We start from the raw sequence: 12,345 nt of genomic DNA, 5'->3' as shown, positions 1-12,345 counted from the left end.
GAGGATGTCAGGAGAAATGCAAATCTGCTCACACAGGCTCAGGACAGGAACTCAGGTTCCCCATGTAAACACCAGAAAGGAATTGGTACTGGTGAATGATTCTCCAGCATAATCCTTGCGTCTAGTATAAACAGGATGCATCATGCATAGATGCTGAATGGGTTGTTGGCTTTTTTTCTGCCCATTCAGCTTTTTTGTTAGTGATGCAGTTGGCTGCCTACGCATAACTTAGTGATGACATTCCATCTCCATGAGTGGAACATTTTGGAGAAATGAGCATTTTCTTTGCTGTGTATCTGAGTGGTGTATCATGGCTAGGTAAGGGCTTCTATAGCTTACATGGAGCCCTGGGCCTAAATTGTGTTTAAAATGAAGTGCTTTACACTGCTCAGACAATGAAAAATAGTCCTTAGAATGTGTACCCCTTTTCTATTTATTACCTCAGTATCTTGAAGAGGTCCCATTGGAGTTGTGTCCCCATTGGCATTGCCAAGTATGAATGTTGCTAATAGGGGAACAGTGGGTAGGAATGGGTGAAGAACATTTGGGGACCAAAAAGTGGCAGGTGGAAGCAGAAATCTCAATATATTCTGGGAGCATTGGTGGAATACTGTAGGAAATGATCTTTCTTACTATGAGAAGTAGGATGCAATGTTTCTCACAGTAAATCTGATCAATTGCCCACGTACCCTAATAGTATCTGTCTGTTTTTACTTTACTGAAAAAAAAAAAAACAAACAACAAAGGTATTGTTCAGGTATTTATGGAAAAAATGAGATGAATACATCCAGGCGTACTGAATCTTGTTGGAAAAGCAATTCATCTAGTACTTACATGATTTTTTTCCAATTACTGTCTCATTCCCATTGGGATCTGCGTGACATAAGGTAGAAGCAGGATTTGCTCAGGATCACGTTCTACCTGGAAAAAGGTTTCCATCAAAAATTAGGCTGTAGACAAATATGTAAAGCATGTGCAGGTGGAGCCTATGCAGGTTGTTAGTGGTCAGGTCTCCATACCCCTGGGCTCCCTTGTTTCCGGAGGTGACGCCACTCACGCCATATAAAAAGGTTTGCATTTTGATGCCCGCATCAGTTCATTTGTCTACTCCCTCACTCACTTGTGTTGGTGAACGGTAAGTCTTTCTTGTATTTATCAGAGGATAATTTGATGACTGTGCTTCTTGGTTGTTCTGGTCAAAAGGATATATTAACTGCCACAGGAAAGCTTTGCTTCACGTGCTCCTATTCCAGGATCCACCTTGGAATGGGAAGAGGATGTTTGACTCTTAGAGATTGCTCTTCCTTAGGTAGCTTGCAAATGTCCTGTCACATCTTTAGCAACCGTCTGTCTGTTATCCTCATTCATGTTCTATCTTCATTAACCTTTTTTTTTAAACCTCATTAAGTCAGAAAATTACAAAAATTACTGGATACTGCAGAGTAAGACTCGAGACTTCAAAGGAGATGGGTGGGAAGAAGCATTACCATGAAGAAGGAAGCTGAAGGACACCTGAGGGCTGAGCTGCAGGAGGCGACTGGGAGAGTTCAGTGTGGGGAATTGAACCAGAAACAGGAGCTGCAACCTCTGGGCTAACACTTTCCTCATGAAGGAGAAGCCCATTAAAACTTATACAACTCCAATGCTGTACTATGATACACAGTACAGAGTATCTGAACTGGTGGTCTTTGGGCTTTCTCCTCTGGGATTAGCAGCTCGATGTCTACACAGGTGGGATTGTGCTCTGTGGTCTGTTTGAGGAGCTGAAGAAGTGACCAGCAAAAGATGTGCTGTGGAATGTCTGCTGATATAATTAAGAGAATAAGGAAATGGGCTGTTGTTACGTTATGGTTTTTACAAATCTAAACTGTGTGCAGCAGTTCTGAGTTCATAATTGTGGTTTTCCTGGCAGTGATGCCTTTAGGTTCCTGAGAAAGTGTTAGCTGTATGTATCCAGATCCAAAAATCATTCAAGCATGAAATTTTCCCTGATTGACTTCTCAGTCCACCAACTAACTGCTATGCCTCTTTGAAGGGCTTCAGTTGTGAACAGTGGCTTGGGGAGAAAAGAGTCATGATTTGTTTGCCTTGTCTTTGCCTTCCAGTATCCAGCAGGATGTCTTACTACGAGCAGTGCAAGCAGCCCTGCCTGCCGCCTCCCATCTGCCTGCAGAAATGCAGCCAGCGTGTGGAGCCCTGCAGCAACATCTGCGTAAAGCCGTGCCCAACACAATGCGTGGAGGTCTGCCAGAACCCATGTGCTTCTGAGTCCACCACGTGCTGCAGCACCCAGTGTGTGGAGCCCTGCAGCACCCAGTGCAGCACCCAGTGCGTCACCCAGTGCGTGGAGCCCTGCAGCACCCAGTGTGTCACCCAGTGTGTGGAGCCTTGCAGCACCCAGTGCAGCACCCAGTGTGTCACCCAGTGTGTGGAGCCTTGCAGCACCCAGTGCAGCACCCAGTGTGTCACCCAGTGTGTGGAGCCTTGCAGCACCCAGTGCACCACTCAGTGTGTGGATGTCTGTCCCCCTACGTGCATTGATGCCTGCATCAAGCCCTGTGCCACCCAGTGCTCCACGCAGTGCCCCGTTCCATGTGTGGAGCAGTGCAGCACCCAGTGCAGCACCAAGTGTGTGGAGCCCTGCCCAGCACCATGTGTGGAGGTGTGCACCAAGAAGTGTGTAGATACATGCGAGACCGTGTGCCTGGAGCCGTGCGGCACCGTCTGCACTCGTCCATGCTAATTGCCTTCATTGCATGGGCCTTGCGGGCACCCCCAATGCTTTGGTGTATTGCAATATCTGCTGGCTCGTGAGAACCCAGGGAATGAAATACAGATGACAGACCTACCTTCAATGTATCAAAACCTCTCTCTGTTAACCCATGCTTTCTTTGACTTGGAAAATATTTCTCTGCATTTTTCTTCTTGTATCTCTTCTTCCTGTGCTACATCTGCAATCTCAGCACTTTTTTCTTGGTAACTGCAGTTGGCTAATCTTCTATTATCTTGGGGAGATATTCTGCAATGGCTGTACTGTGAGCAGTTGGTGAAGGTGGCTCCCCTTCTATTCTTCAGCTCTCTTCAAGTCTTCAATGTTTGTCCTCTTCCCTTTCAATGTCTACATGCAGCAATAAAAATTGACCATCGATGGCATCAATGTGTCATTTTGTCTTTCTTTAGTCCCCAAATTCCCATGTCTTCAGACCAAAGAACACATTCCTTTAGTTTTCCTCTTAAAAAGCTGGTAAGGTCATGGAGGATTTGTGCCTACAATGCTGCAAACCGAGCTTGCATCCTAATGTTGAACAAAGCCAATAACATAAACAAAACATCACCCCATGAATACCGCTCTGACAGATGTCACAGTTTTATTCTACCTCAAAATAATGGTATTTTTGGTCTTCGTGGCTCTGGATTTTGGGGCCAAATCTGTTGAAAGAATACTTCAAAAGTAACAAAAACCCTAACCTGAGGGAGAAGGCATTGAGAAGGCATTAAGATCACTAGTGTGATCTTAATTATTCATTTAAACCAATCCAGAGGAGATGAAAATGGCCTTTTCAGGCAACTTTTCCTGTGATCCTCATTGACTGAAGACAGAAAATAGGGGATCTGGCTTCAGGAGGTGAACCTTGTCATCATTCAGGAGCAGGTCCTTGCCCTGCAAGGCTGCAGTTTTGTTCCCAAGTTTGCTGCAGATTCTTTGTATGACTTTAGGCAAGTGTCACCATTATTACCTATCCATTCTCTATCTGCAATAAGAAGTTAACTCCCTAGCTGATAAAGCAATTGGCATTGCAGGTTCATTAACATCCGGCAGGAGTCAATAAGGTTTTAATTCATTCACAAGCACACGTTATTTATTTGGAGTTACAATTCTGAAGCCAATGGAGAACCATTGTCTGGGCGGAGTTCTAACCACTCGGATGTCAAGTTTCAGAGATAATGCTACCTTTGTCTTACACACCTGCATGTGACTTGCTCACCTCTGTCTTCATGATGGCCCTAAAATTTCCATGTCTGGGACAGAGGATTATTACCCACCTACCATGTCATTATGGCAAGGGTGGAGAGAGACTGATCTAGAAAAGAAAAGAGTTATATTTAGGTGTGTGTAAACACTGTTACCAAATCAGGTTTTAATGAAACCTTGTGTGCAGGTGTAGAGTTTGACTGTAGATTACTTTTTGTCTTATTTCTGTCAACACCAAAAGGTACAATCACTAAACAGGAACAATGACAGACAAAATGTATCTCACGAAGGCAAACTGTTTCTACATTAGAACACACATTTCCACACGGAGAGACAAAGTGATGGCAGGTGGATCAGACAGCAAGAAAGGGGAAGGCAAGATGGAGACCACACATACACTGTTGAACACAAACTTTTTGTGTCCAATGAACTTTGCCATCCCTAACCCCACAAAGCATCAGTGCCCACTTCCGGACGTGGAAAAAAAATCTGTCAGGCAGTCATGTGCAGCTGCTAGTGAGATCTGTTGTCCAGTTTAGTCACCTCTGACTGATTCCAATCCCCTTCATCCAGCTCTATCAGCCACATTAGTCATTTAAGTTTCCTCTTCTCCCCCTCTCTGCGAGCACTGCTCTAGGCACAGTAATGATAGATGTGAGCATGCTGGGGGAAGTGGAAGAAAGAACTGCTGGGCCGTGTCCATTGTGCTTCCTGTGCCTGATGGACCATGTGTTGCAAAAGCCCTGACACATCGCTCCCCTATGCACCTGTGGTCAGAGTTGTGCATTGCTAAGATTCTCCCATGCATTTAGAGCAAATGAATGATGTTTCGTCCGTGTTAACCTCATGGTCATTAAGACCCCTGATTAATCAGCAATGAATAGAGGATATTACATGATGGAACCTGCTCTCCTACAGCCAGCGGAAGCTATGTCCATCGTTTCTTTGCATATCACACCACTACTGGTGGTGTGGAGACTGGTTGGAGACTGAGCTGTAATTCGTAGGGCTGAACGTGACCCCACAGGACACAGTACTGAGGAACACTCAATGAAGTCCTGAACTACCTTTTCCATTAGAGCTAGAGGTAATGTTTCTGTTGAAAGATTATCTCTGTTTCTTCCTTGGGAAAAATTCAAGAGGACTGACATTTTTCTCAAACGTAAACCCATCCCCAGCAAAAGGAATCCTGCCATGATCTTAGCAAGCCAAACCCAGTGCTTGTAACAAATTTTAGATCCTTCAGTGAAAAACTAAGGGAAATCTCAAGGGAAGGTAAGGGGGAAGATCTCTATTTCTTTTTTTGATAATATAAAATGTTCCAGTTCCCTTTTGGGATGGAAATGGAGGAGAGAAGCAGCAACTGTCCTGGTGATCATGGGCAAAATTACCAGGAGACACCTCAACTTTATGCAAACATGTTTTAATGACATTGGATCTGAGCTGGAGCTGAAATCTGAGTTCACCTGTGGGATCTTTGCCCAGGGTCGGGACGGGATGAATTATTAATAAATTAGCTAGCTATTACCAGATTGGGTGTGCCTTGTATTAAAAACAATAAATCCCCCACACCCGAAAGAGGAGGCATCTCTGCAGCCCTTGACTGAGGTCCAGGAGTATGGAGGTGTCAGTGGAGCAGGTTCTGGTTGTGAAAGATTCTGGTCATCAAGTTAATCTGTTGTCATCAGCTCCTGGGGCTGCCTTTGGAGTACGTATAAAAGCCTTCTGTTCCTGAGGCTCCTTGTACCCGGTGGCTTTTCCGCTTCTGCCAGCAGCAGCTGACGCGAGGTGAGTCCATCTGTGCAGATCCAGCAACACTGGGGGTTGTCATGGTGCTCTCCTCTTGGGAAATGGGATGGTTTCTCTTTATTTTGTTTCTCTGCTGGCAACTCCAGCCCATTTTCTCCTACATGTAGGTGAAAGCCATATTCTTTTATTTCGAGACTTTACGAGGCTCCAGACAGTGGCTCACTGACTTTCAATCAGCAAACCCTTGTTATCCCTCAGCATTTTCTTCCAGCTGATAAGAATCCTTTTGGATAACCACCAGGTGTTGAGGATCAGGCACCAAAAGATGGCATCCACCAACTTGCTCTGTGTTTGCAGAGCAGTTGTGTGCCAATCACCAGGGCTCTGAGTCTCACTTGTGTGCACAAAGTGGTAGCAGCAGGAGGACAGTTCTTTGCATTTGCAGCAGGGGACACAGCTCCTGCTCTGGGTTCTTAGTGTTCTATGCAGAGATGTGATCATAAGCAGAGGGATTGCTATACAACTCTTCTCTCTTCCAAATAAACCACTTGCAACACTGAAATATCACTGGATTTTTGCTCCTCTTGCACCAAACAAATACTGCTTTGAGGTCTTGAGCCTCCAAGATTTCATCACAATTTGTCTTGCTTCTTAATCTATCAATGTTCAGAATACATCGAACAGAAGGAAAAACCCACTCATTGTTTCTCTCCTCCTCTTCCCTCTTCTTCTGGAACCATTCACCTGTTGGGATCACAGCTTCGTTAGGGCAATGCTGTCCTCCTGCATTCTCTTCTGATTCCATACAGTTATGCCCCAGGGCCTCAGCAGAGCTCCATAGAGCCCAGAAATGAAGTATGGGGAAACTACGACAGGCTGGAGTCACTCATACAGGGTTGGTTTGAACAGCCCCATCCTGAGGGATTTCTAAGTTTTTGTTGCTTTGGGTTTTTTTTCTTTTTCCCATGTTCTTCGACTGCTAGAAATGACTTTTAAAGGCTCCTCATTGCTATCTTTGGATCAAGGCTAACAAAGTGACTGAAGCTACAATATCCAGAAAGAGATATGGTAGCTACACAGGTAGGGCTCAAAGTAACCAGAGGGGAACCTTGCTTTTCTTTCAGGCTCAGCAGAGATGTCTTCCCACCAGCAGAAGCAGCAGCAGCAAATACCTGCCCAGTGCCAGCAGAAATGTCCTCCGAAGGGTGTGGAGCAATGCCAGGCCCCCAAAGGACAGACCAAATGCCCTGTGAAGAGCATCCCACAGCAGCAGCAGCAGCAGCAGTGCCCCAAGCAGAAGTAGAGCTGCCAGCAGTGACCACAAAGGGCTGTGGAAAATGCAAATGGGTCTTTCCGTGCTCTCTTTCTGCTTTCCAGCTCTGCCTGAACAGCTAGAAATTTCCAAGGCGCCTTCTTTGCTTGCAGAAGTCACAAAGAGATGCAATTCATTATCTCAGATTTATTCATTTTCCACTATAAAAGAGCCATGGGGCTTTTTCCTTCTGATCTTTAATTTGTGACATGCTGCAATAAAAAGTGTAATTAACCTCCTCACTTGCTTCCTGATATATATATATATATTTAGCTTTACTTGTGTCAACCATTATCTTTTGCTTTCTTTTTGTAGTCAGAGTCACCTTTCAGTATACACATGCATATAAGGCACACCCACAGGGGCCCATGCACATCCAGGTTTCCTATGGAGGAAATGGCATTCTCAGGTTTGGATTATGAAACTTTGCAAGTTGTTTTCACCCTGAGCTGGAGCAAACCAGGCAAAACTCAGTTTTCTGCAAGGTATAACGTTCTGAAGTACATTCCTGTGGGATTTATCAAAGCAATTAATCATGACTAGGAGCCCCAGATATAGAATAGCTGCAATCTTTGGATGTTCTAACACTGAAAGGAAGCTTTTGATTACTTCGAATGATTATTTCCAGTTTTAAAAGAACCAGAAACAGGATTTAAAATGTTTCTGTTTCTCGGCAGGAAATATTGGCTCAGCTAATTGATTTCCAGCCAGCTGTAAAAAAATGCAGAGGAGGAACATTATCACAGAGGCAGAGGCGGTGAATGATGTGATATTGATGCCTTGCAGTCAGATATCAGCAGGCTCTGCAAGCCAGAGGCTGTGTCTGGTGCAGCTCTACAATCTGATGATGGGACTGCATGCATCCCACACCCATCCAGCAGAGCAAGGTGAGATCGAATTTCTCCTGGCTCAGCAAGGGTGGGAAATCTGTGTGCTGCTGCTTGCAGCTTGCCTGTAGATGGTGTCTGAATAGGGCAGATGGAGCAGGACATGAGCTGCGTCCTGTTTCGGGGTGGAGCATCCTGTGGAGGTGTGTCAGTGAAATTCATTAGTGTTTCAATGCACAATTAATTAGTGTTGCAGTACAATCAGCCATCCCATGGGCTGGTGCAACACGTGGTCTCTTGCAGGTGCTTGCAGAGGAGCAGAAGACCCAGCATCCCCCTCAAGCACCCACATTTGAGTCCCCAGTCACCTGGCATTCAGCCTGAGTGACGTGCAAGCTGAGAGCCCTGGTTTTCTTTGTGCGAAGAAGCTATTAAAAGTCTCACAGCTCAGTATTAAAGTCATTTTTATTGTCCATTTTCACAGTGAAATAAATCCTGGATACAACATCAGCCTAAAACAATTAGGGTGAAGCACCAAACACATATGCAAGAGCAGTGTGTGGTGAAACATGTTGCAGGGTATAACTTAGACCGTGCATGCTGCCTCCTTCATCCTGTCTGACAGCTGGAAGCTGTGCCGGGGGTTAATCTATTTCAAAACACGTCTGGGTTGCATTTAATTACCTATATCTTTTCCATGAATACTCTCAGCTTGAGCTGCTCCTGACACATCCTAGAAAATCTGAGGTGAGCTCTCTCAGGAAAATGCTGATGACAATTAGTTTAGCAAAGCAGATAATTAAGAGGTGATGGCTCTTTTGTAAAGATCTATCCCTTTCCTCTAGCTCAGTGGGTTTTTTATTGCATAAAATATTCAGCACTGTGGATTCATGGTCCAGAAAGCCTTGGTGCCACCAACCAGAACCACTTAGCTGCAGCTTTAGTGGAAACCTCAGATCCTATTAGTGATAGGCAAAGCCCTAAATGTGAGGTGGGAGATTGTGCTAGTGTGCAGGGAGCTGGGGAGGGTTGCATGGGAACCAGGAGGCAGCGTGCAGGTCTGCAGGATGCATTGACTCATCGGGTGAAGGTGGAATAATTGGTGTGATGAGCCCTGACTACAGCCCACCATCATGCTCTTCATTTTCTCTCCGGATGATTGAATGATTGGGAGACGGCAGAGATTCAGGTTGCTGGAAAGCCAAGTGCTCATGCCTGCACCACCACTGGGAGCTTCCTATCTATGGCAGCCCTGACGTGTCAGGTAGCATATAGCTGTTAGTGGGGACAACGTGAGCGTTAGTGGGGGGAGCTGGGAGCTGTGCTTAACAGAAATTCTGCAGTGGGTAAAAGGGTGTTGGAAAATGACCTGTGTGAGATATGGAAAGAGGTCTTGCATCCTGCTTCTCTCTTTGGGGCTTCCCTTGTCAGCTGCAAGTTATTTCTGTGTCAGTGGCCATGGGCTGGGCTGTTTTACCTGCTGCTGCTCGAGGGGAGGATGCTTCTCAGGAAGGGAGCTCTGCTCCGGCTCTGGGCCAGGTGCAGGGATTGGCACAGGGACCTCCTTGCACTCCTGCTTCTCCTGGGGACATGGTACAGGGTCAGTGTTTTGGACAGGGACCACCACTGGGATCTCTTTGCACTCCTGCTTCTCTGCAGGGCATGGGGTGGGCACGGGGACCTCTTTGCATTCCTGCTTCTCCTGGGGGCAGGGTGCAGGCTCAGGATTTTGGACAGGGACCACCACTGGGATCTCCTTGCACTCCTGCTTCTCTTGGGGACACGGTGTAGGTTCAGGCTCTTGAACAGGTTCTGGCACAGGAACCTCCTTGCATTCCTGCTTCTCCTGGGGACAGGGTACAGGCTCAGGGTTTTGGACAGGAACTGGCACGGGGACCTCCTTGTGCTCCTGCTTCTCCTGAGGACACTTTGCAGGTTCAGGAGAGGTAACAGGGTCTTGCACAGGGATCTCCTTGCACTCCTGCTTCTGCTGGGGGACAGCTTCAGGGCAGACAGCAAGTACTGGCTCTGGCAGCTCTTTGCATTCTGACTTCTCTTGGGAGCATGCAACAGGCTCAGGCTGTGATACTGGAGGGAGAGTTGCTGGTAGCTTGCTTTGCTGCTGCTGCTGCTGCTCCTGGGGTGGGCACTCAGGTATCACGACTGCTGGTGCTTCTCCCTTGCCTGGTTCCACTGATGGTGCTGGCAATGGCTCTGTTTCTTCTGGATACTGCGCCACTACAACTGCAGTCACTTCTGTGACTTGGGCTTCAGACTGGTGCTGCTGAGGGCATGGGACAGGCTCAACGCTGGGCTCTGGCTCTTGATTTTCCTTTGAAATCGTTTTGCTCAGGCCAGGTGGGAGAATGATTTCCTGCTTGCACTGCGTCTGATTCAAAGACATCTTTGCAGGAAACAAGATTATCTGAAAGAAACGTCAGAGTGTTATTGTGTCTGCTGAACGAACTGCACTGGGATAAGAGTGAAACAATTATGAGAAACATTAATCATCTGCAAGACTAACGTTCTCTTAGCTTGCCCTTGGTTACCCAAGGCAGGTTGGCTCAGGAGGAATTATGATTTGCTCTTTCTTTTTCATCCTATCTCTGACTCTGCCTTATCTTGTTCCTCTGCTCTGCTCTGCAGTGTGGGACAGGTCTAGCAGAGGTAGAATCACTCCTTTGAAATCGGAGCTGATTTACACTTCAGAGCTCTTCCTCCCTGTTGCTTTGCTCTTCCATACGTGTTAACTCCCTTTCATTTCTTTCCTGGGGGACTGAGGAGAGGAGCTGGCAAATAACAGATCTGCTGGATTGATAGCGGTTTCAGAAAGTCAAAATAATCGTAATAAAACAGACTGCTAAAGACAAGCATTTAAAAAAAAAAAAATACGGTGCATCAGAAAGTAGAAAACATGCATCTGGGTCCAACAGAACACCCCACACTGACAGAAATGAAATCATCTATTTTGTTTGCCCCTTTTTAAAATAGTTTCCAGATTTTTCTTGGAATTAAGGCCTCAGGGTGGACCTCCCTCGTAAGTAACATCTTTGTGTAGTGTTGGGAGCCTTAGAAGTGCCCATGTCACGGGTCAGCTCCACCTCAGTGCTATCACTCACTTCATGGTGATGTAATGGACCAAGGCTGCAGTGTCACAGTCCTTCCAGTTGCCATGGAAAGAATTAGCAGTGGTGATGCTGCCCTACATTTCTGGACTATCATCACTAGCATCACTCATAATGCATGTAGTTCACATGAATCAGGATAATCAAAAGGGATTTCTTCTCCCAGGATGTGCAATGTGCCAAATGGGTTCTCCTAAAGATTTATGAGACTCCCTCTCTTTGGTGCACTGCCGAAGCAGGATCAGGCTTGGCTGCCTGGTGCTGCGGCTCTGGCAAATCCCATGCTGCTCTTTTTCTAAGGGACACAAAGAAAAGGTTAAAATCATGGAAGCATGAATTGGAAGAGTTGTTCTTAAGTCCTGCCAAAAAGGACTGGAACCAATGCAGATCAAGTGTGTGTGCAAGTGTTCTCCCTTCCCATGGCACCTGCCCTGCTCAGCACATCTTCAGAGCAAATTGTTGCTCTCTTTTCCATCCTCCCAGATCATCCAGATCATTGTCTGATGCCCTTACTGTTTCCTTTCCTGATGGTATCTTAAGCCATGGATGACAGAGCACAGGAGGAGTAATTTCTCCCTTCTGCTCTATCAGCCCCTCATACTCACAGGTCTGTCTTTGGAATAAATAATTACCCAATGAAATTAAAGTTTAAAAAACTACCATATTATAAATAACAGTATCACAGAAAATGGATTGGGAAGGACCTTCAGTAGGCCGTTTAGACCATCCCTTTCCTTGAAGGCAGAATCAGTTACAGTTAAACCAACATAATTTTATCTAATTTCTTCAGAAAGGATCTAATTTAGCACTTAACTATCTCCGAATTTGCACACTATCTGAATTTGCCTTGCAGAGCCATTCCCATTCTGCTGGTCCAACCCCAATGCCCACAATTTTTCTCCTCTGTAGGAATCTTTTGCATGCTCAAAGTTACCAAATAAAGCACGTCTTTAAAGAGCCTGCCTACATTAAACCTCTGTGAGATTCTAGCTAGCATTAAATCATAAGGATCAGTATTCATTGACTTACCCAACCAGTCAACAGGGAGAAGTGCAAAGTCGAGTGGATGGAGCAGCGTGGAGATTTGGGAACTTTTATATGGTTTCAAAGCCCTGCCTTCTGGGGATGAGTCCTCCAGGTAATGAGCTCACTCTTTCACAACTGCCGTTGTGTGTTTCCTCCACAGACTTGTTTTACACGTAGGCAGTGTGAAGAGACAGCTATTTTTTTTTGTGCAGAAAGCATTTTGATCCCTTTTCTGGTTGATCTGAGCCAACGCAAAACTTTCTCTGCGAATAAAGGTCATTGCCTTTGGTTAACACTGTCACCACAGAACCACCGAGGTCTCCCATGCCAGCT

At 45.8% G+C, this 12,345-nt stretch overlaps 2 protein-coding genes across 2 annotated transcripts; one reads left to right on the top strand and one right to left on the bottom strand.

Annotated features, from left to right (window-relative positions):
• Positions 1-2,112: 2,112 nt before the first annotated feature.
• Positions 2,113-2,837, top strand: LOC109371030 (uncharacterized). The gene is made up of 2 exons (XM_085209871.1): positions 2,113-2,400; positions 2,491-2,837. Exons 1-2 carry the CDS (start codon positions 2,117-2,119, stop codon positions 2,741-2,743), a joined length of 537 nt encoding a protein of 178 aa, XP_085065997.1. The 5' UTR covers positions 2,113-2,116; the 3' UTR covers positions 2,744-2,837.
• Positions 2,838-8,308: 5,471 nt separating this feature from the next.
• Positions 8,309-12,064, bottom strand: LOC104914413 (uncharacterized). Its single transcript, XM_010723894.3, has 2 exons — positions 12,016-12,064; positions 8,309-10,286 (listed from the first exon to the last, which is right to left on the bottom strand). Exon 2 carries the CDS (start codon positions 10,263-10,265, stop codon positions 9,300-9,302), a length of 966 nt encoding a protein of 321 aa, XP_010722196.2. The 5' UTR covers positions 10,266-10,286; positions 12,016-12,064; the 3' UTR covers positions 8,309-9,299.
• Between the last annotated feature and the right edge of the window lie 281 nt (positions 12,065-12,345).

The sequence above is a fragment of the Meleagris gallopavo genome, chromosome 27 (assembly GCF_905368555.1).
Source record: "Meleagris gallopavo chromosome 27, MGAL_WU_HG_1.1, whole genome shotgun sequence".
NCBI classification, from domain to species: domain Eukaryota; kingdom Metazoa; phylum Chordata; class Aves; order Galliformes; family Phasianidae; genus Meleagris; species Meleagris gallopavo.
This window is presented reverse-complemented; position numbering and strand designations above follow the sequence as displayed.

Bases quoted from the DNA above. Each gene is read 5' to 3' on its own strand.
- LOC109371030 (XM_085209871.1), top strand. From the start codon at position 2,117: ATGTCTTACTACGAGCAGTGCAAGCAGCCCTGCCTGCCGCCTCCCATC. The intron at 2,401-2,490 runs GTGCAGCACCCA...GGAGCCTTGCAG, and splicing joins GTGGAGCCTTGCAGCACCCA to CACCCAGTGCACCACTCAGT.
- LOC104914413 (XM_010723894.3), bottom strand. From the start codon at position 10,265: ATGTCTTTGAATCAGACGCAGTGCAAGCAGGAAATCATTCTCCCACCT.